Source organism: Erpetoichthys calabaricus, chromosome 12 (assembly GCF_900747795.2).
Source record: "Erpetoichthys calabaricus chromosome 12, fErpCal1.3, whole genome shotgun sequence".
Lineage (NCBI taxonomy): Eukaryota > Metazoa > Chordata > Cladistia > Polypteriformes > Polypteridae > Erpetoichthys > Erpetoichthys calabaricus.
In genome coordinates, this window is record NC_041405.2 from 159,982,846 (window position 1) to 160,008,808 (window position 25,963).

General features: G+C 39.7%; 2 protein-coding genes across 6 annotated transcripts in view; one reads left to right on the forward strand and one right to left on the reverse strand.

Annotated features, from left to right (window-relative positions):
• The window catches only part of dazap1 (DAZ associated protein 1), a 122,099-nt gene that overhangs the window by 11,511 nt on the left and 84,625 nt on the right, over nucleotides 1-25,963 (forward strand). For all 5 annotated transcript variants that reach the window (XM_028816636.2, XM_028816635.2, XM_028816634.2 and 2 more), the window contains exon 2: nucleotides 23,359-23,399. In XM_028816636.2, the coding sequence (XP_028672469.1) occupies nucleotides 23,359-23,399 (41 nt within the window). The remainder of the gene's footprint in view (nucleotides 1-23,358; nucleotides 23,400-25,963) is intronic.
• On the reverse strand, nucleotides 24,798-25,643 carry LOC127529873 (E3 SUMO-protein ligase ZBED1-like). Its single transcript, XM_051935032.1, has 2 exons — nucleotides 25,503-25,643; nucleotides 24,798-25,413 (listed from the first exon to the last, which is right to left on the reverse strand). Exons 1-2 carry the CDS (start codon nucleotides 25,608-25,610, stop codon nucleotides 25,021-25,023), a joined length of 501 nt encoding a protein of 166 aa, XP_051790992.1. The 5' UTR covers nucleotides 25,611-25,643; the 3' UTR covers nucleotides 24,798-25,020.

A 25,963-nucleotide genomic window follows, 5' to 3' on the forward strand; every position in this document is an offset into this window, starting at 1 on the left:
TCTTGAGTGGGGTCGAGGTGTTTGTAGGTCAGCCCATACATCTCTGTTCCCAACTACAAATTCCAGCTCCTCCTAAGGCAATTCCCAGATGGTCCCATGACAGACGAGAAATATAATCTCCCCAGACGGTTTAGGGTCTCCGCCCCATGTGACATTCCTGGAGTAGATACGGGGCTGCTGCCCAGGGGCATTCTTTGCAACATGTCCTAACTACCTCAACTGGCTCCTCTCGATCCCGAGAAGCGGTAGCTGTACTGTGAGGCTCGTTTTGAGCTGCTAAACCTCTCTCTGTCATCAAGTGTCAACCCAGCAACCTTGCAAAGAAGGCTTATTTCTGCTTGCGATCTCATTCTTGGTCATGTGCTATGGGTAATCTCAATAGGTGAGGACAGGGAGCAGATCAGCTGGAAAACAGAGCTTTACATTATATTATGAATTAATAAAATAATGCTGTAGCCAGCACACTTTCAGCATCAGAGGAAATCTACTGATGGCCGTAAATAATTTGACAGCAAAGCTGTGTTTAGCAAGAGGGCATTGGATTTTCTCATGGGGCAAGTTCATGATTACAATACAAATAAAGCCCACCTTATTTTCAATTCACAACAAATATGTCTGGGAGTGCATAAGCAACAGACACAGCGAGCAGCTTTGTCACTGCATCAAGCGAAATGCAGCCAACTCGTGTAAGGTGGCACTGGTGGTTTTTACTTTTCATTAGCATTTTCAATATTTGTTGAGTTCATTTGTAGTTTTATTCACTCTATTGAATGAGTTCCTTGCTATTACTAAATACTCAATACATTGCATTTTGAATTCCCTTCTCTGGCCACATTTTTAATGTTGTTGGGCGAAACCTTACCACAAGTGTTGTGATACAGAAGAGATTATTGTGATGAAAAACTGTTGCCAGGTTTTCACTAGTGATTATATGTTTACAGAACATTTTTCTTTTTTTGTACACACTCACTAATACCATAAACCTTTTGGAATGAACGCAAGTACAAGCTGATTTGCTTCCAAGGTCCTTCTGAGCATTTTGTTGAATGGCTGGCACTATGTAGATGAGGGGTCGCTAACTCCAGTCCAGGAGGACCACCGTGGCTTCAGGTTTCCATTCTCTCACTTTTCTTGAGTGACTTGTTTTTTCTGTTAATTAACTTCTTTTGAACTAATTTTAACTGACTTCCTCTTGAAGACTCAGACCCCTTGTTTCTTTTTCCTTAATTAGCAGCCAAACAATAATGAGATACAAAATGAGCCAAAACAACTGGTGTCCATCATACAATATCTGAACATAAAGAAAGGTGAAGGTCTCAGGAATGTCGATCTGCTCAGGTCCACAGAACATTTTGAGTTCTGAGAAAAGGAAAAAATTGGAAATGTCTGCTAATGCACCACGAGAGCAGCAACAAGACACAAAGTTCAAGAACGGGTTTAATTAACAACAAGAATCGGCACCTCATTAAGCAACTGGTTTGAGTGAAATTGGTTGGAGTTTGAGGCCCTGACTTGTCTTCTGTTGGCTCCCTCACTTCAAATTTCATTTCTCTTTGGGTGCCATTTAAGGAAAGAACTGAAGAAACTCAGAGGAACAAATCTTAAAAAGGCAATTCAGTTAAAATGAATTCACAAAAAGTTAATTGGCAGCATAAACAGGGCACTCATTAAAGGGTTAGAATGAAAACCTGCAGCCACGGTGGTCCTTCAGGCCCGGACTTGGCGATCCCAATTTAGATAGTGTCATGGCTACTGTCCATCTTCCAAAACACTGCATGCTAAACATTTTCCTAATCCTTTTCAATCCAATCTCCGTTTCTAACGCTCCTCCTGAGTTCACCTGGAGGCTTTGGGGTTTGATTTGGTGCATTGTGAGAAGTACCCGAGACTTTCTGTTGCCACTTGTCTCTGATTGACTGACTTGCTACTAAATGGTTGATCGCCGGATTGTATTTACTTAGGTGGGGCAAACGCTCCTCCTGAGTTCACCTGGAGGCTTTGGGGTTTGATTTGGTGCATTGTGAGAAGTACCCGAGACTTTCTGTTGCCACTTGTCTGTGATTGACTGACTTGCTACTAAATGGTTGATCGCCGGATTATATTTACTTAGGTGGGGCAAATTAACAGAAGCATTCCTTAGTTTTGCGATGATTCATTCATTCGTTTCTCACAACCACACCTTGAGTTTTTAGTGTCGATCTACAATAGCTAGCAAAGTGTAGATTTTTCTTAAGGTGTTTTTTTAAGAATATAAAATTTACAGAAGTGCCATATTGTTTCACAAACGTTCAAGTAGGATGGTTTCTCTCGGTGAAGATCATGCCATCTTCCTTTCTTGTTCCCAGAGTGCTTTCTCATTTCTAACTGCAGGGTGTCAGGCTGATTGCAATTCCTCACACCTCACACTACCAGCTGTAAATAAGCTGACCATTGTTGATTGGGCTTTATGATTTTTATTAAGTTATCTGGCAGCCTGAATTATTTGAGTTTAAAAGTAAAAACACCTCAGTTCTGGTTATTTTGATGCATGTAGCAGGTGTTAATGATTTGACTCTTAAAATTGACTGCACTCACAGTAAATGGAATAGGTTAGTCATTAGATATATATTTTGTTTCCATCTCTTCTGAGTGTTCTCATTCCCAATGAATGAATATTGCACACTTGTTCGTTTCATTCTGAAAATGTAAGTAATATATGATCCTGAAAAACTTGAGTGGAGAAAGGGGAAGCGCAGAGGCTCATTGTGGAGTTTTTGGTCACTAGGATGCATCACAACCCCAGGTACAACCACGGTGACCCCAGTGTTTTTATTTTAAAGTAAATATCTTTCAACAGGCTTCTTTTTTCACAATCGGAACAAACACAATTTCTTCTCCCTATGCCATTCCTCTAAGGCAAGCTTTGTCCTTTGACTCGGACTGCATGTGCAGTGTGGAGGGCACCCTTATAAGACCCTACCTGTAAATTCTTGCGATGCCAAAACCTTTGTATCTGGGTAGCAGTTCTGGTGACTTTAAAATCAGTTCATCAAGAAGATGAGGACACAGTTGGAAGCTTAAGGTTAAATTTCACACAAAAATGGGAAGTTTTTCTTCATACAGAGAACCACAGACACATTGAGTAGTGATCTTCAAAATTTAACTTGATGTTATTTTGGAAGAAGTAAGTGGATATGAGTGGTAAGCTTTGTTGGGCTGAATGGCCTTTTCTTTCCTAGATTGTCCTAATATACTTGCCTCCCAACCAGGAAGGGGAATGCTGACTATCCTGGTCGAATGTTCCTATGTTGCTCACCTGCTAAATTGGCCTACTGGTAGGGTAGCATTCTTACACATCCCTGCCAAGATGCCAGGTCTGCCGTGTCTTCAGTCACAGTGTCCCTCAATGCCGGTCTCTGTTTGTTATACTGGTCCTCCAGGCCATGCAAAGATATGGGGCCCGTCTCGGCAGGGATGCCAGTCCATCCATGACAACATATACTGTGTTTCTGTAACTTGCTAAGTCCAAATCAGGGTTACAGGGAGAGAGACTTTTGGGGCAGCTTTGGCAACAAGTTAAGAACCAGCCCTACCCGCTTTTGTACACACATGTACCCTTGTATGGTGCCACTTTTGACACTCTCTTAAGGAGTGCTGGCTGTAAATGTGGAAAACACAGAAATGGGGCAAGCATACAAACTCCACACTGACATTTAAGCCCAGGGCAAAGATTCTATAAGGCTGCATCCCTAACCAGTAAGCCACCATGCCACCCATATTCCAATTTCAAGCATGGAGGTTTATCTGAAAAATACAACGTGCATTAGGGAGTTGTTCATTTTTTTTCTTCCCTTGTTATTGGCCACAGTTTTCACTTAGAATATTACTGTTATAAGTAATATGTAGTTCTACTGCTTTTGGTACGGGATGATATATTTATTAGACATTATTAGTCAAGTGGCTTTATCATCGTACCATCCATACTGTGTTGCTGCATACAGTGGCATGAAATAGTATCTTACCGTGCAACATATACATTAACACAGGATATGTCCAAGACTGGTAAAGAACCATATTATAAATAGATGTTTGCTTGATTGAATGGTAATAATTTAAAGTAGATAGTAATACATAAAATAAGTCATTATTTATTATAGTAGTTTATGTCTGTATCTTATGAAAAATATCTGTCTGCCTCCGTGGGAAAAAGTGTTGCCATTGTTTAGAAATGTCAGTCTTCTACCTTGAAAACCACAAACTTGGCAGTGGCAGCATGTTGTGTAACTTGTCTGCGTGTGCCACGTCTGTTGTTCCTCCTTCACGTATTGTTTGACTGGCACAATAGACACCTGAAGTGTTGAATTGTGTTTAAATGCAGGAAGTTGAATGAGAGATTCTGGAACTTTTCTTAGAGAGAGAGAGAGATGCATGCATGGGCAGGTGCAGCTATTGGAGCAGCCTTTACTCAAGTGTTTATAGGACATTCGTTTTATTTGTGGTAATCTCTACTAGCAAAGCTAATTTTCTGTTGCTAATGTGTCAGCTGGGCATTCGCATTATGTTTATGATGATAGATTTGTAGGCATAAGTAATATGCCTGACAGTATTTCATTTTACAGATCATCAGCAAAATTATCTTCTGTAATGCTTCAGATATGAATATGTAGGCCTCAATTTAATGGCAGATACGGTTAAATTTCTAATTACTTGGTGTGCCTGGAGTTGATAAATGAGCTCATTTTATTTTGCAACATCCATGAACAGTTTGTAATCTCGCACTGCATGCCTCAGGATGGGCTTGATTGTTCACTTTTCTTGGGACCTTTTTCTGACATTTTGTGAATGTTTTGTCATGATAACCTATCTGTTACAGGCTGAGCTACTCCACAGTGAATGTCTCCTCATTGTCTGTGTCTGCTCTTTGTTAATCTGAATAGTTAAGATGAGATAGTTGTGAACAAAGACTATTTGTGTGTTTAGTATTACAAAAATACTGAATTTCTAAATGACTGTTAGTTTTCTTACTTTGTACAATGAGGTAATGCTTGTAATTTAATCAGTAATGGCAAATAAATGCAAAAATTATTTAAGTTTTCAAAATGGGTTGATGAAAATAGCAGCTCTAGTGTTTCTCTGTGACCTTAAACTCCCCATTTTTTTTGAAACTGAGGTTTGTATTAAACTTTAATACAGTACATTAAATTCAGTCCTGTTTGACCTTCTTTTTATTGGATAAGATCCTACTGTGTCTCCCACAGAAATCTGTTCTAGCAGCGGATGAACCTCATAGGGAGTGGGTTAGGACCCCTTAATTTTCACCGTTTTGGTGTTTACGATGACAGCTTTGTGGCGCGTTAAGTCAGACTTGCACTTAAGTGATGATTTACTACTATTTTGCCTTGTGCTACCCTGGGTAGCATAAAAAAAGTTAACTCCCAATTTTTTTTAAATCACATTGATAATAAACAGCAATTTATATATATTTTTATTCATGGCATTTGAAGTCTGAATCGCAATCTGATTGTATGAGTGGTTACCTACCAGGTAACGCTTGTGGTTGGTCAGCAAGTCGGCTAACATCCGCCACGGTGCCCTCTTTCAGTTGCGAGAAGCAGATCATAGAATGGTTGAAAATATATATATCTCAATCTTTTTTTACATGACAGTAACCCACTACCAAAGCCAAGCATATGGTGGGTGAAGGACAGGAAGGTCCATATCCTCAACTGGCCTTGTCAGGACCCCCAACATAAGTCCTATTCATTATCTTTGGAATGACTTGAAGATGGTAGTCTGTTTAATGGTCAACATCCTGTTTTACCGAGCTTGAGCAATTCTGTAAGGAGAACAGAGCAGAAATACCTGGCTGAGGGTGTGCAGAGGTAATCGAGGTGGACCTGAACAGGCACATGGCTGTAATTACAGCAACTTAGACTGAAGGGGGTGTTTTCTTATGCAGCACAGTTCTGATTTATTTTGTTCAGAAACTTCCCTTTAATTTTTCGCTTCAATTAGTAAATAACAATAGAAGTCTCATTTTGTTTTGGTCATCTTATTGGCTTTTAGGATAATAAAAGGTGAACATTTTGAAAGGGATTAGCAACTTTCTATGCCCATTTTGCAAGTAAACATAGCCAAAGTCATAAGACACCATATTTAAGTATTTAAACACCCCCAAAGCAAGCTTTGACCTCTCATGTTTAGTTCACCCCAGGGGCCTATTTAAGTGTGAAAGTTTCAGCAGCCCTTAGCTGGGCATGTACAGTTGATATTAATTGGATAAGATATACTTTTGTTTTATTTAAGAGCAATAGTAAATATACAAAAAAAAAAAATGAGATGTCTTAACAGCTAATTGATTTTCCTTTTTAGAAAAAACATTTTTATTGCTTAAATTACATACAATAAAATTATTTTGTCAAAATTAAACCCATTTAGTGCATTTAAGTGCTTATTACATTCTGGGTTTTTAATGAAAACATTGCCTGAAATGCAAAAACTAATGAATGCAGAAATAATATCAATTACAAAATGTCTTTCAAAATAGAGTATACATACAGCCTAAAACTAAGGCATCAATAAATAATAACACATAAAGAATGCCTTTAAGTTGCACAACTTATAGAGCTACATGTTTCAACCTAATTACAGCTTTAGCATAATGTAAGCATTTACTGTCTTCTTGGAAGGCCTCCTAGCATTTGTAGGAGCCAAAATTAAAAAAAAAGAAATTCTGGCATCTTCTGGATGAGGAAGATTGTGTGTGTGTGTATGTGTGTGTGTAGCCCTTTAAAGGAGCATGAAGTGGTGGCGGCATATCAACATGCTCAGAACCGAGGCTTGCTCTGTGCTTCGATGAAGTGTTTCCTGCTGCAGAAAAGAGACGCTCCGATGGCTGGATGTTATTAGAATACACAAAAAAGTTTGCCAGCTTTGCCAGCGTTAGATCACATGCTGCATTTGTTTTCCATCATGACAGTGGATTTTCCTTCTTGCACAAGGGGATGTTCTCTGAAATACATCAAGACGGCTTTCTGCACAGCTTGGTTTAACTTCTGCTCCTTATCTTCATCACTGGTGCTGGAGCCTGATGATGATCCCAGTATGTTGTCCAGGAACAAAGTGGCACCTTTGAGATGTTTTAAAGGGTTATCTTATTTTGTGCTAGAGGCCCCATTTTCACTTATTTTCCTTTTTGACATCAAGTGCCATGGTTTGTACTGTGCTTTGGACCTTGAATACTTCATCAGCAGGCAGGAACTTAATTTTTGTAAAGCTGGGATCCAGAGCAGCACCAGTAATTAGAACTGTGTTTGGAGATTCAGGTTGTAACACACATTTCTTGCTGTGATCCAGTGTGCCACATGAGCGTTGTATGACCTTACTGGCGCAGTCTCAAAAGTTGAACTCTGTATGGACTTCTTAAGGTTTTGTCCTACCTTGTAGAAGTGAAGAGAGGATAATATTGTTGCCCCCTGAAACACCGTAGCTCCTTCAAATGGCTCAAAGGCCTGACCTACAGTAGCACCTCAGTCAGGTTCCACTGTTCAGGATTGAGATCGAGGTAGTTGTTTTTTCCTCTGAATCACAGCAGGGTCAGAGAGTGTAGCAGTCACTGGCCATCTTTGTTCCAGCAGCCTGGATAACCTGATATGTGCTGTTTCAGCGAGTACGTGCGTCTTGCACCAGCATGTTGTCGTGTGACCATTTGTTAATGCTTATCCTATAGCTGGTGCAGGCTAGTTCACATTTTTAAAACATTCGGGGCATCTTGAAGCAGCCACACACTAGAGATAGCTTGGTGTAGTTCACTTTGCACAACCAAATTCAGGTGTGACCTGCCAAAATCATCACCGCTGCTATGACATTAGCACCGTTGTCTTGGATAAGAGCTTTGTTTTTCTTTGGTAAAATGTCAAATTTGGCAATAATATCCTCAAGCCATTCTGCAATATTTGCAGCCGTGTATCTCTCTCCAACGGGCATTGTTGTCAGGCCGTGGGACTGCATTTCCTAGTCCTCCTCCAGATGTGGCTCTGTAGCAGCCCTCGTCCAAATGTCAGTTGTGAGTGCAATGCCGTCAGTCTCCTTAAGGGTGTTCTTCAGCTTACCTTTGATTTTTTTCTTACTTTTTTATCCTTCATGTTCATGAAGTGTGTTATTGAAGGAAGTGTGTACCTGGCATTGAAAGTGGAAATCCTCTTCTGAAAGCCTTCATCCTCCACCATGGTCAGAGGGCACATGTCTGTGATAATCTTGTTCAAAATGCAGGCTGTGAACTCGGCTGCTTGCAGAAACTGAACATGGTAGTGCTAAATCTCTGCACAGTGCTCTCCTTACAGTTCTGTGATTTACTGATAAAAGAGATGAACTATGTAATTAGAGATGAACTATGTAATTATTGATACTTATTACTAGGCGTAAATATCATACTGTAAGTACTTAAGGAGAGTGGCTGATGTACATTAACTATGTTGAAGGGTTGCCCTACACCTGCTGAATCAACTCTCTGCAAACAAGCAGAACTGAATGTTTCTGCTGTATTGGATTTGGTGTATTTTAGGCTCCATTTGCTTTTTACACCACCTAATATTTTGATTTCTGTAGTATTTTATGAACCACTGTGAGGTAGGGGTGTGTGTGACTTGCATAATAACACGAAAGAAGCTCAAGCTCTGTCGCATTGACAGCAGCATATTAGTTTCTGTGGTTATTTTCTTGAACAAAACTTAGATTACTATAAGATATTACTAACATATTGATTTACGTTCTTAGACTAGTCATTACATATAGCCGTAGTTAGCGTACATTTTATACTAGCTATCATCTTAACTAGCACTCATATCGTTTTATGTTAAATACTAATGTTAACGTTACCTCGAGTCAAGTCTTCTGGCAGCATCCATCAGACACCCTCCACTGGCTTGTCGTCTTTTCCATATTGCATCCTGAAGCCATCACTTTTTCAGGTAAATGATGCACAGGTACCCTGCCATCCACATGATGCAACAGAAATTCATTGCAACAGGCAAACTTTTTCTATTGATCCACGGGCCAGTTCCAATGCCTGCTTGCAAATTGTAACCACATTCAACTTTGGGGCAGAGGTTAGCATGGGCCCTCTTGACTGGTCTGCAGTTACGCAATCTCGTAAGTATTGCAGTAAGGTCTGATGCAGATTTTGTCATGACACGTCCTGTAATGATCATGAAAGTTATCTGCAGTTTGTGCCACAGTTGCACTTCTATTGGTTCATACCAGATGTGATGCTTTTCATTAATGCTCGTCTGATGGTTAGTGGTTTTTCCCTCCTTGGCCTGCTCTCTGCGTTCCTCAGACCCACCCACATATTATGGATTGAACAGGTCTGCTATGAGTTGCTCATGTGTGCTTATTGTCTTGTATATCCCTGACCTTGACATGCACCATTGGTACAAGATAGATGCTGTCATTTATTATAATAAATGTGTTTGTATAGTTCTGGTTGTAAATGACAAAAATGATTCATATTACTGGTAAAAGAAATCCCACAAAACAATAAGACCAGTTTCACAGTGGTGTAGTTATGAAATCCCTTTCTCGGCCTCCTAAAAGTTGTTTTGTCCTTGTCACTGAATTTTGTATATATTGTACTTGTTTAGGCTCTGAGCAAGGATACCAGACAACACTGCGGTGCAGTAGTCAGGTTGCGAGGTACCAAAAGCATGAATGAGTGTCTCGGTTGCACTATCAGAGAGCAATGGACGCAGCCTTAAAGTTTGTATAAAGTGGATAAAGGCAACCTTGGTTATATTACCATGTTTCCCCGAAAATAAACCCTAGCATGATTTTTCAGGATGCTCGTAATATAAGCCCTACTCCAAAAATAAGCCCTAGTTACGATCCCGCGCAGGTGACTTTGGATGAGCGATAAATGCCTGCCGCTACTGTATGCACACACATGACCAGAAAATAATACCGGTATTTCGACAAGATGAGTGCAACAAGAGCTATTCTGTCGAGTACAAGATAGGAATTGTGGAGGAGTCCCAGGGCAAAAATCTTACTGCTTTATGCAAAGAGAAGAAGTTGAATATCCAAATGCAGTATGAGCAGGCTACACTACATGGACAAGAGGTGCTCATTTAAGGACAGCGCTATTGCTAGACATAAGAGATTGGGGCCAATTGTTCTAAAGGAAATGGAGTCGCAAGAAATTCATAATGCAATTCGGGGTTTGGAGAGTTATGATGATGTTCCAGAAGATGATGATATGACTGTATTTGAATAAATGTAGATTTTTGTTCCAGAATACTAGGGGGTTGTACCCAACCCCCTGGCTCGCTTCACTCGCCCACCCCCCCTGGGATACGCCAGCCACTCAGCATCTCTGCCGCTCGCATTGGTTGGGGGCGCGGCGCGACTGAATGCATGCTAAAGAGACGTGGTCAGATCAGCTGCTGTTGTGCTGCGTGTCGATCATTTAAAAGCCTGTGCAGCAGCTGTCCTTTTGTCTCACTGCCTTGTCTTGCGGGTTGTTAGTGTCTTAGAGATAATCATGTATCATCTCCTTCCAAGATGTTTTTTTTTTTTTTATATATAATTGAGAGAAATGTAGATTTTTGTTCATGGAAAATGAGACATCCTCTGAAAATAAGCCCTAGCTCGTCTTTTTGAGGAAAAATTAATATAAGACCAAATCTTATTATTGGGGAAACAGAGGAGAGTGTGGTATCAAGAACAACACTTTTAAGATTTTTAACTTGCACAGACAAAGATGCATTAAAGCCCGGGATTTTTACGGAAATGTTGCCTATTTTCCTTAAAGCACCTGGAGATGCACTAATTTAAAGCCTCAGTTTTATCACTATTCAGTCTGAGAAAGTTTTCCGATAACCAGTGTTTGATGTCAGCCAAACAATCAACCAATTCAGGAGGAGGTGATGTTGGCGTAATGTGTAAATAAATCTGTTTGTCATCATTATGACAATGGAAGCGTAGACTATACTCTCTAATAATGGCACAGAGAGGAAACCTATAAATGATAAAGAGCTGGGGGCCAAGAACTGATTCCTGAGCGGGACACCCTGGAATAAATAAGATGGGTCAGATCAAAACCTACCAATGGCAGCAAATTGCTGTCAGTCCTGAAGGTGCGATTTAAACCACGCAAGAGCATTTCCAGCAATATTTAACTCATTCTCAAGTCTAAACAAAAGAGTGTCACGATATACCATATTTAAAAGCATCCGTAAGGTCTAAAGAAAACAGTGTTAAAAGACCGCGATCTGCTGCAGTTTGGAGATCATTAGTCACTCTGACGAGTGCTGTCTCTGTATTGTGATTGGCCTTAAAACCAGACTGAACTTCCACAAACAGGTCATTAGAGGCAAGATGGTCTTTCATTTTATTTTTGTGAGCAGAAGTAGTACAAAACCAAATAATTCATTTACATTTTTTAACCGTGTCTGAAGCCATTAACGTATACAGCAAGCAATGTTATTAACTCCCTTGTTCCTTGTCATGCTTTGATATTTGCATGATGAAAATGGTGGCAAAACATCAGTTCAGAAAAACAAGGTGTGCAGCTTTGTTTGGAACCAAACACGTGTGGAGTGCCAGTGTGTATTTAATGGAAACCAACAGAGAATTTGTGGTGGTAATGGGAAAGCACAGCTGCAGTTACCTCTGTACTGGACATTTGGAGATTTGCCTCATTGTTGCTTGTTGTTTAAACAGAATGTAGGTGAAGCTACATATGGTCTCTTTGTAGAGGGAGAGGAGGTAGAGACCAGTCAGGTGCCATTCATAAATGAGGAGACCATTTAGTCCGAGATGTTGTCTGATGATTAAGCCATCCCAGTATATCATCCAAAGTGTCAGTTTCAATGTTTTTGAACTTGTTTAACCCTTTGTGTGAAGTAGTTCTTGTGGTTACTGCCTTATAACCCTTACTTTGCATGAGATAACCTTGTCTTTGTGATTCAGCATTTATCTGAAAATAATTCCGTGTAGTAAGATGAAATCATTTCCACATACACTCGCATATTTAGCAGATCGTCAATTTACATAAAGTATCCATAGACACACATTTAGTGAAATTTCCTTCTACAACTGCTTTCATTGCTCATGAAATAAAGCAAATGTTATTTTGCCTAAACCCATTAACGTGTACATTATGCATATACATCAATAGCTACGATTAAATCAAAAAAGCAATAGTTATCATTTAAGCACACCTGAGTAATTTATTTTGCTGATGACTCAGCAGACACATAGCTCGTTGTTTCCGTGCTGTGCAGTCAGACTTGCATCATCACACTTAGGCACGTGAAATCTATACATATAAGAAGATGCAAACTTTGAGTGAGACAGTAGTAGAGGTGGCATACATTTTGCTTGTCGCAGCTTTTTTACACTTCTCTGGATGAGATGGAGTTTTTATTGCGCCTTTGCCCATTGCATTGACTAAGACTTAGTGAAGTTATGGATGATCATAAAGAAAATCGTGGTGTGTCCATTTTTATTTTTGGTTTTTTTTTTTTTTTTTTTTTTTTTTTTGCTTTTTCTGCTGCCAGTTCATGCTCATAAATTGACAAAGTGGGCAGAATTTGCAAAGTGTTAGCAATTTTTGGAAAATATATTAGTGATAAGCCATCGTCCGCGGCTTCGCCTGCATATTACTGAAACAGGACATTGAGGAGGGCCCCACCCAAGTCTTTACTCCTGACGTCACTCTTCGCCCTCCCCTCTGCCTGCAGCCTCTGTCTCGGATTCGCATGAATATATCGCTCCAGCAAGCGAACTATGATTCTTAACGTGATAAGAGAACTTGCAAAATCAACCGGAATGTTCAAGCAAATTATAGAAAAATAAAACAGGTCTAAATCTGTTAAGTAGTTCTCTTGTTCGCTAGCTAAGCGGAGTTAAGGTTACGTTCCGAGGCAGACGTGTGAATGAGGAGGGCCCCGCAGCCCATTGAGTCTGTCTCGGATTCACACTAATAAATTGGTACCGCAAGCGAAACTATGATACTTTACGCAATGAAAAAGTTGCAGAATTAACAATGTTCAAGACAATTATAGAAAACAACCCAATCTAAATCCGTTAAGTAGTTCTCTTGTGAAAAGCAGACAGACATACAAGCAGGTCTAAAAAAGGACCACAAAATTTTTAAACCGTTTCTTAGCAAGCACCTATAGGCCAAGGATAGCGTACATTCCAAATGTCAAGTCCCAAGTCCTCATGGTTTAGGAGATTTCGTGATGAGTGAGTCAGTGGTATTTGGCTTTTATAGATAGATATTTATAGATTAGTGGCAGTTTATCCTTACAGAATTGGTGTGTGTGTGTCCTTTAGTAATCATAACTGCAATCACAGAGTACCCTGATGAAAGGTTTATATCTCCTTGAATGATTGACCTTTATTATATTCACTTAATGTTGAATAGACCGGTGGAGATGACTATGAAGGACGAGGCCCCATACCTGTGCCTTTTTTGATTGTAGTCAGTGTCTGTGTATAAATAGTCAACTTTCTTAACTCTTAAAAAGACCTTGATTATTTCATACATGGCTGTACAGTCTTTGATTGTTCCTGAAATAAGGGGAAATCAATAGAACTGCGAAAGGATCTTCAAGAAGACAAGTAGTGTTCAAACTGATCAAGGATTGCAAGATTAGAGGTTCATCTTATTACCAAACCAGAGTCAGGTATGCCAAGAAAGATTTCAGACACAACTGCCCGAAAAATTGTTGTGAATGTAAAGATTAAACCCACAATCAGCTTCAGCTGAAATATAAGCTTCTCTGAAACAAACTGGTGCAGGTGTTTGAACTTGCACAACAGGGCGATATTTAAACAAAGATGATCTGAATAGCAGAGTTGCCAGAAAAAATGTTGCTACACCAGCACCACAACAACAGCCCACATACAGTGCCCTCCATACTGTTTACGACAAAGACACATTTTTTCCTTGATTTACTGCTCTGCTCCACAGTTTAATGTCATAAATCAGACAGTTCAGGTGTGATTAAAGTGCATATTCTAGACTGCCATATAAGGGGGTTTGCATACATTTCGGTCACACCGTGTAGAAAATGACAACACTTTTCTACATGGGATCCCCCCATTTCAGTTGTTTGATTACTTAGGTCTGTTTCATTGCTTTATAAGATACCCCGGCTTGCTGCTTCTACTCTTTGGAATCTGCACTTGCCATTGTTCAACATGAGGACAAGAACTGTGGCAATGAAAGTCAAAGAAAGCTCAAAAGCAAGAATAAAACCATTGGAGACATAGATAAAACCTTAGGATGACCAAAATCAACTGTCTGAAATATCATAAAAAAGAAGAAACACACTGGTGAGCTCAGTAATCACAAAGGTACTGGTAGGCCAAATAAGGCCTCCACTGTTAAACGGAACAGTCCTCACTATGGTAAAGAAAACGCCTGTCTGACAGATCAGAAATGGTCTTCAGAAAGCAGATGTGTGTGCGCCAGAGGCAACTATCTACAGAAGACTTCATGAGCAGAAATAGACAAGACACACTGCAAGATTACAGACCACTAGTTATCTACCAAAACATGGCCAGATTACAGTTTGTAAAAAAAAAAAAAAAAAGGACGTCAGAGCCTGCAGAATTCTGGGAAAAGGTCATGTGGAACGATGAGACCAAGATGGCCCTGCATCAGAGTGATGGCAAGAGCAAAGTGCAGCTGCATTAAAAGCTTGGCAGAGCATTGCCAGAGAAGATCCTCAGTACCTGGTGATGTCTGTGAATCATAGACTTTTTGCAGTCATCTTGACATGCAGTATTTTTAGTCACATATCCCTTGCATTAGTAGACCTGCCTGTGCTGTGTCCTAAACATTATGGTTTTGAAAAGCCCTACTAAACGAAAATAGGTTACGTTGGAAGTTTTTAAAGAGGCGGTGTGCCCTCCAAGTACCTGTTTCTCCTTCACACTCAAGTAGGGCAAAGGAGCAGCTGCCCTCGATCTGGAAGATTTTTCTTTGATGGCGTCGTCTTGATAAATGGACACCAGCACCAACTGGGGACTCCTGGAGGAATTCAGTAAGCGTAGCCTCCTCCCGGTACTGTCACTGAAATCGCAGATAGCCAGTTGAAGCAGAGCCTCCTGGATATTCACAGATTAATCTTCTTGTGAAATCTGGGACGTTGTTTGCATTAAGAGGCCAAATAAGAATTGCTGAAGTCAGAAAGTGGGACACAGCCGTGATGAAAAAGCTTACCATAGAAATTAAGTGGTGTAAATGGGTTGGGGTTGGGGTTTTATGTGTTAGGTGTAACTGGCAAATTTTTATACTTCAGTAGTAGCTGGCAATGGAAGACTTGTTTTAATCGGGGGATGTCGGGACAGAAGGGGTTGAGGCAAAATGTATATAGCTTTATTTTGAATGCTTACCTTCCATCTTCATTAGGCCTTTATTTATTGGCATTAAATGCCTGCAGAATTCGTGCTTGTGATTGTGGTTTTGCCCTTTTCTGTGATTTGTATTTATTTGCTTTAGAACATATGAGGGATTAAATGATCTCTGCACTGCTTACAGATGGAGTTTGTATTTACACACCTTCTCCCCATGCACAATCTGAGCAGGGTCACGGGGATGCTTGAGCCTATCCCGGCAAGAATTGGGTGCCAGGACTGCATGCCAGCCCATTACAAGGTGAACACACACAACCAGTTTAGCATGGCCAATTCAACAAACCTGAATGCCTTTTGGACTACTGGAGGAAACAAACAGTGACACAGAGCACTTGGGTCTTAAACCCCTGCATCGTTTTGTGCACTTTTTGAGCACTCTTCATATACTTTTGAGCCATTAAACAGCCCAACACTGCACATGTTGGTAACTTTTATGTAAACCTTATGACAAACAGGAGAGTCTGTTAAAGGTGTAATGCAGCTGTGTCTCTTGGGTATTACTCTCATTAAAGGGTAAAGGATAAGTCTGGTAAATTTTCAAGTTTAGGTTATTTCTTCACAAACATTGCATATAATCTATCTATATATGAATTGTATATATCCAACAGAAAACTCTGTTCTAAAGTTAAATGTTTTCTATAAAATTAGATTTTTTTTTTTTTTTTTGCACTGGCGCTTTACAGTGGCGCGAGCCCATGTGGCACCACTTGAAAATAAAAGCCTAAAATCCGATGAAGCGATATAAGCAAAACATGCCTTCTGTGTGTTTCTGACACGTTTGTAACAATAAAAGGGATCTTTAGCCTGTCCCAGCTGGCAAAGGCAGGACTAGACTCGGAACACGGTGCCTGTCTCTCTAGTTTTGTGAAAAGGAGTTACAGTGGACCCTTGACTTACGAACTCAATTTGTTTGCGAGGGCTGGTTGTAACTCAAGTTGGTTGTAAGTCAAGACTATTTTTCTCATAAGAAATAATGGAAATGCCCTTAATGTGTTCCGAACCTCCCACATCAACACTTAACTTTTTTTAATAAGAGGGTTGTGTAATGTGCATAATTTACCAAAAACACCAATAATTTTTCTAATGTACTAACCAAAAAGTTATTAAAAAGTGCCTAGCCTACCAGAAACAACAATTTCATACTGTACTCACCATTTAAGTTGACATCTTTGGCTTGCAGGAAGGGAGGAGAATGAAATGGAAGGTGGTTATTGTTTGGAAGGAATTTCCTTCTACAAATCTTTTTTGTAAAATTGTCGAGATGGTGGATTTCGACATGCTGTACATATTAGCGAGATCGGTCACACGAACGCCACTCTCATATTTCCACACAATTTCCTTCTTCGTTTCGATTGTGATCGCTTTCTTTACCTTCATTACCTTCTCTTCCTTCCTTAGCAATTATCGGAATATAAATTATATAAATCACTGCACTGACCAAAATTACGTCCACAAACACATGTATCTGGGCTCTGACTGCCGCTTACAAACGCTCTCGGGTGTTTGTTTACAATCGCACAAGTGGATACACGTGACTGCATTCTCGTCGTAATGCAAGATGTTGGTCGTAATTCAAAACAACAATTTTGGTTGTAAACTAAGTTGTTTGCATGTCAGGCTGGTCGTATATCAAGGGTCGACTGTACTTTGACCCCTTCATTAGAGGTGAATCCTTGGGTCAGTTGATGCGGCCTGCACAACTTCCAAGTTGGCCTGACCATTTTAGCTGAAGGCACCTGTTAGCGTACTTTTTATTTTGAGGGTGTCATTTCCTGCACATAGTTTGGTCCAAAAATGACCTAAGAATGAGTGGTTGGGGTAGAGAGTAAGGAAATTTTTTTATTTTTAAGGTGTCCTTGGACAAGCTGTAAGGGCCTGCATATGTTTATGTATGTCAACCTGTTTTTGATGTTTTGACTTTTTTTGTTGTCCAAGATCGACTATTCATACAGTGATTTGTTTTTGTCAATCCTGGTTTCCCCCCCCTCCATAAATCATATTGTCCTGTGGAAAAAAAATTGTCTGCATTTTATAAATTCAACCTGCATCTGACTTTTATTAATAAGTTGTCATTTGTATGCACTAGGTCTGACAAGGCAAGCATAAAAATTCAAGCACAAATACAGAAGCATTTACTGTTTGCATTGTAATATAAAGGACGTTATCTTAACACATGTTGAAGTTTGAGATATAAATGTTTGTCAAGTACGTCTTTGTCCTAATGAGCTAAGAGAATATAAAGAGGTGAGCTCTACCTCTGCTCATTACTCAAAAGAGACAATGGTGAATCCAGTAGCAGTCCAACTTGTGATATAGTGACTGCCTGCCAGTTTCTGTAAAGAGTGGTAAAAACTGAAGAAGTGTGTAAATTATTGAAAGATGTCTCATTTGAGTATGTAAGTGTACTACATTTTTTTTTTGTTTTTTTTTTTTTTTTTTTTTTTAAAAGTCCCCAGGTAGAGTTACTACATTTGCAATTTCACTCCAGTCTGAGTGGCTTGTGAACTTTAAATGTTATAGGTACTCTGTAGGACTGGCTTCATATTTCTGCCCTGACCGGAACACCAGTTGAAACGGTGGCCATCTGTCAGCTGCATTAGCAATGCTACATGGTGACATCACAACAACAGAAATGCAACTCCTTGCCAGATACACACATTCAGTTGCAGTAGATGCATCAACAAATATTAGGCTAGCATTTTAATTGTTCATTGTTGTTTATGCCTACCGCAAACTTAAAAATATTTGGCTGATACAGACAACGACATTTTATTTTCTGCCTCGCTTACCTCGCCTCATGTCTGCTGTACTGCCATGGCTTTGGTGAGCCTGTGATTTTTAGTTGCCTGCCGTAGCGCTGCAGGCCACACAGTAGGGAGTTAACATGCTCCAGTAATTTAAGGAGGTTTTATTCCAGAATGGTTAGAAATAAACATGACAATAGGGAAAATAATAGAAAATCTGAAAAGTGTGTGTCTAAAATGCTGCAAAGTCATTGTCAGACCCCCATTCCCCCATTCAGTTCTGGAATATTCTATTCCAAGAAGTTCTTGTCCCTTTTACATGTGTTATTTTATGTGACCTCCTTGGAAGGGATTCCCTTGAAACTGGGCATGTGACTTGAATGTATCACTTCTCGGAACCCCCAGAGTAAGAGCAACTGCCTAGTCACCTTCATTAAATTGTGCCTGTCAACTCACGATATGTTTACCGAGTACTGTCACATTAATTACACTAAAAACAAACATTTTTCCTAGTTACACTGCACTATGAAGATTTTGCTTCCTGAACATTTTTTGGTATGTTCCTGCGGCCTGCTGATCACAAAAATCCCATACTGTTTAAATGCATTTGACTATTTTTTGTGATTTCCTCTCATTGCAAGTATATCATGACAGTACATATACTGCACGTTGTACAGTGAATCCACTTGACCTGAGCATTCAAAGTCTTCATCCTCTTTTTCTGTACGTTTTATCATTCGTTTGCTCAGAGGTTGATGCACTTGCTGCTTCCTGAGCAGCTCTTTTCTCCACCCTAGTGGCCCGCTTTTTCTCTTCTTCTGTCAGCATCTTTTTCTGTTAAAACTGCTTGTCTGTTTGTGTTGCAATTACTTCATTTTTCTTAATTTTTCACTTAAGCTGGTACTTAAGTGTTCAATCTACCTCAAGAATGATTTAAGATATGAAGAGGTATAGGAAGTGACGGCAAAGGTGGCAGGAATGAGAACGGCGCCCGTACGTATGTGCCACATGTCTGCCCTGTTGGCAGCTGCCGAGATTGGATTCTACAATAAAATAAAATAGAGGAATAACCTTGGAGGTGAACCATCATCCTGAAACCGAATAGTAAACTTCGCATAGTGTACGTGTACCAAATTTCAGGTCAATAGCTCAAACGGTTTGCGAGCTACAGGCGATTTTAAAGTCCTGGGCAGGCAGACTAATAGCCACGGTAGCGTATTATCTAAGAAGACCACTACAACAACTGGAACAAGTGTGTTGATCTTAAAGTAGTCCCACTGCAACGTGAATACACCAAGTCCTGTTTCATTTGCAAATGGGGACGGCTGTGCTAAAGTCTTATTAAATTAAAAAGAACTGGCCGATCCAGAGTAGAAGAATGTCACATAAACCTCACGATGACCCAACATAGAAATTTTTGCCTCTTCTTCTTTTAAGGCTTGTACTTTGAGAGTGATTGTGAAAGATGATTTTGACATGGACATGCTTGGTGATAGTCAAATTTTTATCTAAAGTCACGCCCTTTATTGTCATTTTGAGATAGTGATTTATTTATCTCATCACAGCTCGATTACTGTCGTGCCTGGTATTCTGGGATCAGTAAGGCTTCCCTCTCCCACCTTCTACTGGTACAGAACGCTGCAGCACATCTCTTACCGTGCACTATTAGAAGTGTGACTATATCACCCCAATCTTGCATCCCTGCATTGGCTTCCAGTTCAGTTTAGGATAAGTTTTAAGGTTCTCATCTTCACTTTTCTGCCATAAGGCAGTTAAAGAATGCACCGGGCTTGTTTTGAGAGACTGCTTTGAGTACTGTTTTAACCTCGTATTTAATGAAGACTTTTTTCTGTTGGATTTTAACCTCCACCTCACTTCTGTTTACGGCGATTGGTTCGTAGCGTGCATTGTTACAATGTTACTTTTCTTGGTTGTTTATTAAATTATGGATTTTTCAAATGTTCATTTTTTTCCTGTGTGCTTAAAACTCATTTAAAAAAGTGTTTTTAGCGAGCGGTTTGTAGCGCTATAGCGTGAACTATTGCATTGTTAGTTTTCTCTGATGTTCAAGGTTTTCTCAGTGTTATTCAATGTTTTTACAGTTTACTATTACGCTGTGCATTCTATGGTATTATTAACTATATTTGTACTTAAAAATCTTTAAAAAATATATATTTACATACAGTTCGTACAGTCTGGAACAGATTAATTGTATTTACATACAATCCTGTGGGGGAAATTACTTCAGGTTGCGACCAGAGTTTTGGAACGAATTATGGTCGTGGCCCGAGGTTCCACTGTATATGGTTTGTACAGCATTTTGGGTTCAACTTCTGTTTTAAAGTGCTTTATAATTAAAATGAAACATAAAGCTTGGCTGTTGAAACATTTTATGAGAGCAATAAACAAGGATGGCAAAGGATTCTGATATCCGGGACCAATGTTTCCACAAATAACTTAAGGAAGGCCACAAGTCAGACATGTCATCAATTAATGTTTACATGCACACCCGTAATGGATTAAGGTGAATAACCCGGTTAAGAGCAAGTAATCTTGTCGAGTTATCCATTGGCAAAACACTTCAACATCATTAAACTGCGCAAAAAAGTGTTAAACGTCATCATCGCCCACCGTGAATTTGAAAATAACCATGAAGCCTGTGATAGTTTGTGTTTTATAAAAACCACTACTGTATCCAGCAGGGGGCGCTAGCTCCCTTGTTGGAATAAGTTCTTTTGTAATTGCGGTGTGTTACATAACCCGAAACTATAGATTTAATATTTAAAGAAGATACCTCTCCCTTAGTCATATGGCAGTAAGAAATCACATAGGAGAAATAACTTAGCTGTCTTTAATGACGGTTTATGCGGCATAACGGACGCGGAAGCCATGACAAGACCTTTCGGGTAGTGGGGGCCCGATGTTTAGAGTCTGCCATTTTTGTTGCTGCGCTGGAAGGATTTTCAGGATCGGATGGCGTTCTCTCCCATCCGTCTGTCGGCTTCAAAGGTGTGCTGGGCAAAGTTCCAAGGCTTTATTCTCACTCTCTCTCTGTGTGTGTGTGTGTGTGTGTGTGTGAAGGGTCCCACTTAGGTAAATCATGCCATTCCAAACAAGGAAAAGAGGATCCAATGTCATGTTGACTCTGACACACAGAAATCGTACAATGCCCATTTTGCAGTTGTTCTTGTGTTAAAATGCTTGCCTAGCAGTTCTAAATGCTTGGGCCCCTTTAATAAATCTGGTACATGTGAGAAGAAGAGAAAAGCAGATTTAAAATATTAGCACAGAGCACAATGACATATTAAACTTTATATTCTGATTACATCTACTCGAAGAGATGCTTTATAGGTTTCTATTAGCGGATCGCACACAGCACACACTTTTCTGCTTTGCTTATATGATTGAGCCCTACAGAGGACGGCCATACAGCTGTGTGTGCTTCTTGCCTTACACTCTGTGCTGCTGGAATAATACTGCAGATATTTTTACTTTAATAAGATATGCTTAGGATAGTAAGAAAAGTAGTAACAAGTAAGATACTTGTTACTTTAAAAAGTAATCTGACTATGTCATGTGCATTACTTTTAATGTGTTGTGCCACTGCTTTTGAGATTGTGTTGCCAAGTTTAGCACTGTCGGCTCATCAACATTAATTTAGTAATTTCTGAAACATTGTGACAGGTTATTTCTGCCAGGAGAAGGAATATTGCGATCACCCAGACATTTGTCTCTGGACTTTTTGTTTGTGGCTGCTGAAAGAGTGTGAAGTAAATACACGCACAGGCTGACAGACATGCGCAGACTACAAAATGCTGAACGATAACCTGGTGAAGGGTTTACATGGCCACATAATCGGGCTGTTTGTGGAGATATTGGGCTGTTTGTTAATCGGGCTGTTTCAGGTTTCTGTGAATAAACATGTTGAATGTCCAGCAGTTTGAAGATCTGCTAATGGGGCCAGAGGAAATTTACATGGGAGGCATTTAATGACATTGACAGTTGTCCTGGCAGTTACAGGCCTCTAGGCTTCGAACACCTCTGCATAAACACTTGAACACTTGGCTAACATTGGTTAAATGTTTCACCAGATCAATGCAATGATAGAAATGCAGGATCAGAGCAAGTGGAATCTTATTGATGCTGGACACTGAAAAGAGAAGCATCAGACAAGCAGTACAAACAAAAATCAGCAAGAAAAAGATTTAGTTCTGTTGATCTAACACAATTTTTTCCGCATCATTAAGAAATTAAACACATGGTCAATTCTGCTTTTCGTGTATCGCCAGAGTGGCAGAGGGTTTGGAGCTGACTAGGTACTCATTTGATAAAACGTAAGGTTTTCTCTATCATGGAGTTGCGTTTGTGAAGCGAGCTTGTTCTGAATGGGCACTGACTTCCTGTGTCTTTTGCTGTGGAAATGGCTCCTGTTGAAGAGGAGGTGGGATGGCCAGGCCTGTACTAAAAGTAACACCTTGGCCCATCCGGGGACTCATCCTCTGGTCTGTGGGAAAGAGAGAAGAGGTCATTGGCGATGGTTTTCACCTCAGGAATGCAGATAGTTGTCTTAACCTCATTAAAGCCATCCAGCAACAACACAAAATTCAATAAAAGTTAATGTTTCTACAAATTCCTACCATATAGTCTGTCTAAAATTATTTGTATTCATCTTGAAGCCGTCTGTCATAGTCACCAAAGCTATTTCAAGAAGCAGAACATTTGAAATAATTTGTCCAGTGTTACTCATTTTACAAGTAATGTAGCTGAATGTGGCATGGCACCTTATTTACCAATGTTTACCCTTGCAGGTAGTGTGGTGTAGCTGATTAAGGCTTTGGACTTCCTGCCACTGACCCTATGTGACCCTGAGCAGGTCACTTGACCAGCCTGTGCTCTAATTGGAAAACCAAAAGAGATGTGACCAATTGTATCATTATTGTTTTAAATCACCTTGGATGAAGGCGTTAGACAAATAAGTAAATATAAACGTGTCACCTTCTATTGTCAAATAATGTTCAAAACTGCACAATCAAACCTTCCTACCATCATGACTTAAGTGTTTCTACATCTGGTACGGGCATCTGATGCGTCCTTTTGTAGCTTTTTCAAAAGAATTGAAGGTGGATGGTAGAATTTGTAGCCCACTGTTAAGGATAGTTTTTTGTTCATGCTATATTTAATTTATTTTCTTCTGTCTTTATTTTAGAAAACTCTTTGTGGGTGGCCTTGACTGGAGTACCACACAGGGTAAGTGTATTGAGTGTCTGTTTAAATATCCAGTTAAGTTTGTTGTTGAAGTGTTGCCTGTGCCACTGCACCGAACATTCTTACTTTTATTATAAGCCTCTGTTGTCATGGCTCCTACCTTAACATTTGATGAATTTCACAGCAGTTATTTCTTACCGGCTATAGTTATGCAAATCCTTTCAGCTTTCTGTATGTTTTCAGACCATGGCAGAGAGGGGCTATCAATTCTCTAATAGTCGATTTGACTAAGTTGATTTATTTTTTTTTATTTTGATATTCCATTTCAGGGGCTGGTGATGTTAAAAACGAGTAATTGTCCATTTACATGAATAATCTGCATGGTGTGAATGTTAACTTGCTTCTTGTCTTCCGGTCTGAAATCATGAATGCAGTTCCTCCTCATTATTTTGTCTGAGAGCAGGGTCAGAATTCTTGTAAGACTGGTTTAAACCAATAGAGGGATGCATGCAGCACATCATGATTTCCAGTATCTGGTTCTGTAAGAGTATCTTCTGTTGTATTCATGCTTCTGATAAACTCCTGTTGTCCTCAGCATTTGTGTTTCTGTTCTCCACCTTGGACCAGCTGGAATTGAAATCTTGGGGATGAGACTATTTGAAGTGCTTTAGCCTCATTCAGCATTTCATGTCTAAAAAGGTCTGATTACCGAGGATGTGCATGCAGCAGGTGCTACAGCAAGAATTTTATGAACATGCATTATACAAGAAAACTCAAAACTGGAACTGAGCGACATCAAAAGGTGTGCCTGTCCAGGCCACAGGCATTGAGCGTCTGTTTATATTTGTTGGATTGATTTCTGAATTTTCATTGCTTTCTTTCGAAGACTGGGGTGCTAGTCTGGGTTGGTTTTTGTTGCTTTTTGTACCCACTGTTGGTTAAAGTCCTGCAGCAATTTGTTGTAACAGTAGCAAGCTTTAAGTGTGGTTCTCAATTGTTTGTGAAAGCTTTGTCTGCCTTTGAAGACATGTTCAGCTTGATCTTCACGGAATCTGTTCTTGTGCTTTAGCAATATGGAGCAAAGGGAGTATTTGACTGTTCAATCTACATTCGTCTACTGTGAATCTCGTTTATTATGTGTTCTTGTGTGCACACTTGCTCTTTGAGAGGTTTTTTTTTGGCAAAAGTTCTTGCATATGATGCCATTACGAGGGACATTCAAAAGTTTTCCACACTTTTTTTTAGAATTTCAAAAACAAAGGACATCACTTTTCTACATAATCACCTTCCTTTGCGATGCAATTTTTTCCAGCATTGTACCAACATTTTAATACCTTCAGCAAAACAAATGTTTTTGGTTGAGCGCGTAGTCACTGATGCGCCGTTGTAGGGCTGCACGATAACAGAAAAAATGATTATCACGATTATTTTGTTCAAAATTTTTATCACGATTAATAATGACGATTATTCCTTTGGTAATGAACTTTTATTCACTTGTGTATTCTTATTGCACTTTACAGCCACAAATAAAGAAAAACAAACAAACCAAACATGTTTAGAATGGAGAGTTTTTCTTAGCTGTGGTAAATAAATAAAATTAAACTGCCTCTTTTACATCAACTTGTAATAAAATCAAATAAGAATAAAAAATTTTTACAACATGTTACAGATTTTTGGCTAAGAACACAAGCCTGTCAACTTGATCGGGCTTTAGGGAAGACCGCAAGCAAGTAACTACATTTCCACCGGAACTAAAAGCCCTCTCTGAAGGAGAGCTTGTGGCTGGTATGCACAAGTATTTTTTTGCCACTTTTGAAAGCCTTGGGTAGATCTTTTCATGTTCTTTCCACCATTTTAATGGGTCCCCCTCACTATCCAGGTAGCTTGACTGCAAGTAAGATTCCAGCTCACAGGCTACACTGGATTTCTGGTTGTTAGGTGGCAAGGCTTGTTCAGCAGTTTTAAAGTAGCTTCCTAAAGTCATCTTTTTCTTTGGGGCACATCCAGCTTCGGCATCCTCCTCGCTGATCTCTTGTGCTGTTTCTTGGGGTGGCACCTATACACAGAAAAAGGCATTTAGAACAAATTTAACTAATTGAGACTCAAAACACTAATATAGATCTCAGTGCAGCTCATTTTTATTACCATCATTGCCAAAGTCTGCATCTCAGCTTTGAGTCTGGATTGAATTGTTGTTTTGTTGTCCTCAGCCGTGTATCTCATCTTAAATCGTGGATCCACTGTAGATGCCATGTCCAATAGAGCTTGGATGTCTGGGTCACTGTATTTTTCATTTAGGTACTCCAAAATTTTAGACTTGATTGCTCTTGATAGGTCAATATCATCATCCTTAACTTTCAAGATTGATGTGTTAAAAAGATGAAGAACTGGCTTAACAAATGACACGCTGACGTACTTCTCGCCAGACAGTGCATCTGTAAAATTAACTTGAGGGTGCAAGGATTTGTTGATTGCCTCTAGTACATCCATGTCCTGCCATGTTGGGATAAGATGACGAGACTTCTTGTCAGAGGACAGGACATGTGCAATGGCCTTTTGCTGCTCGATGATTCTCTCTGTCATGGCCTGACGTGATCCCCACCTTG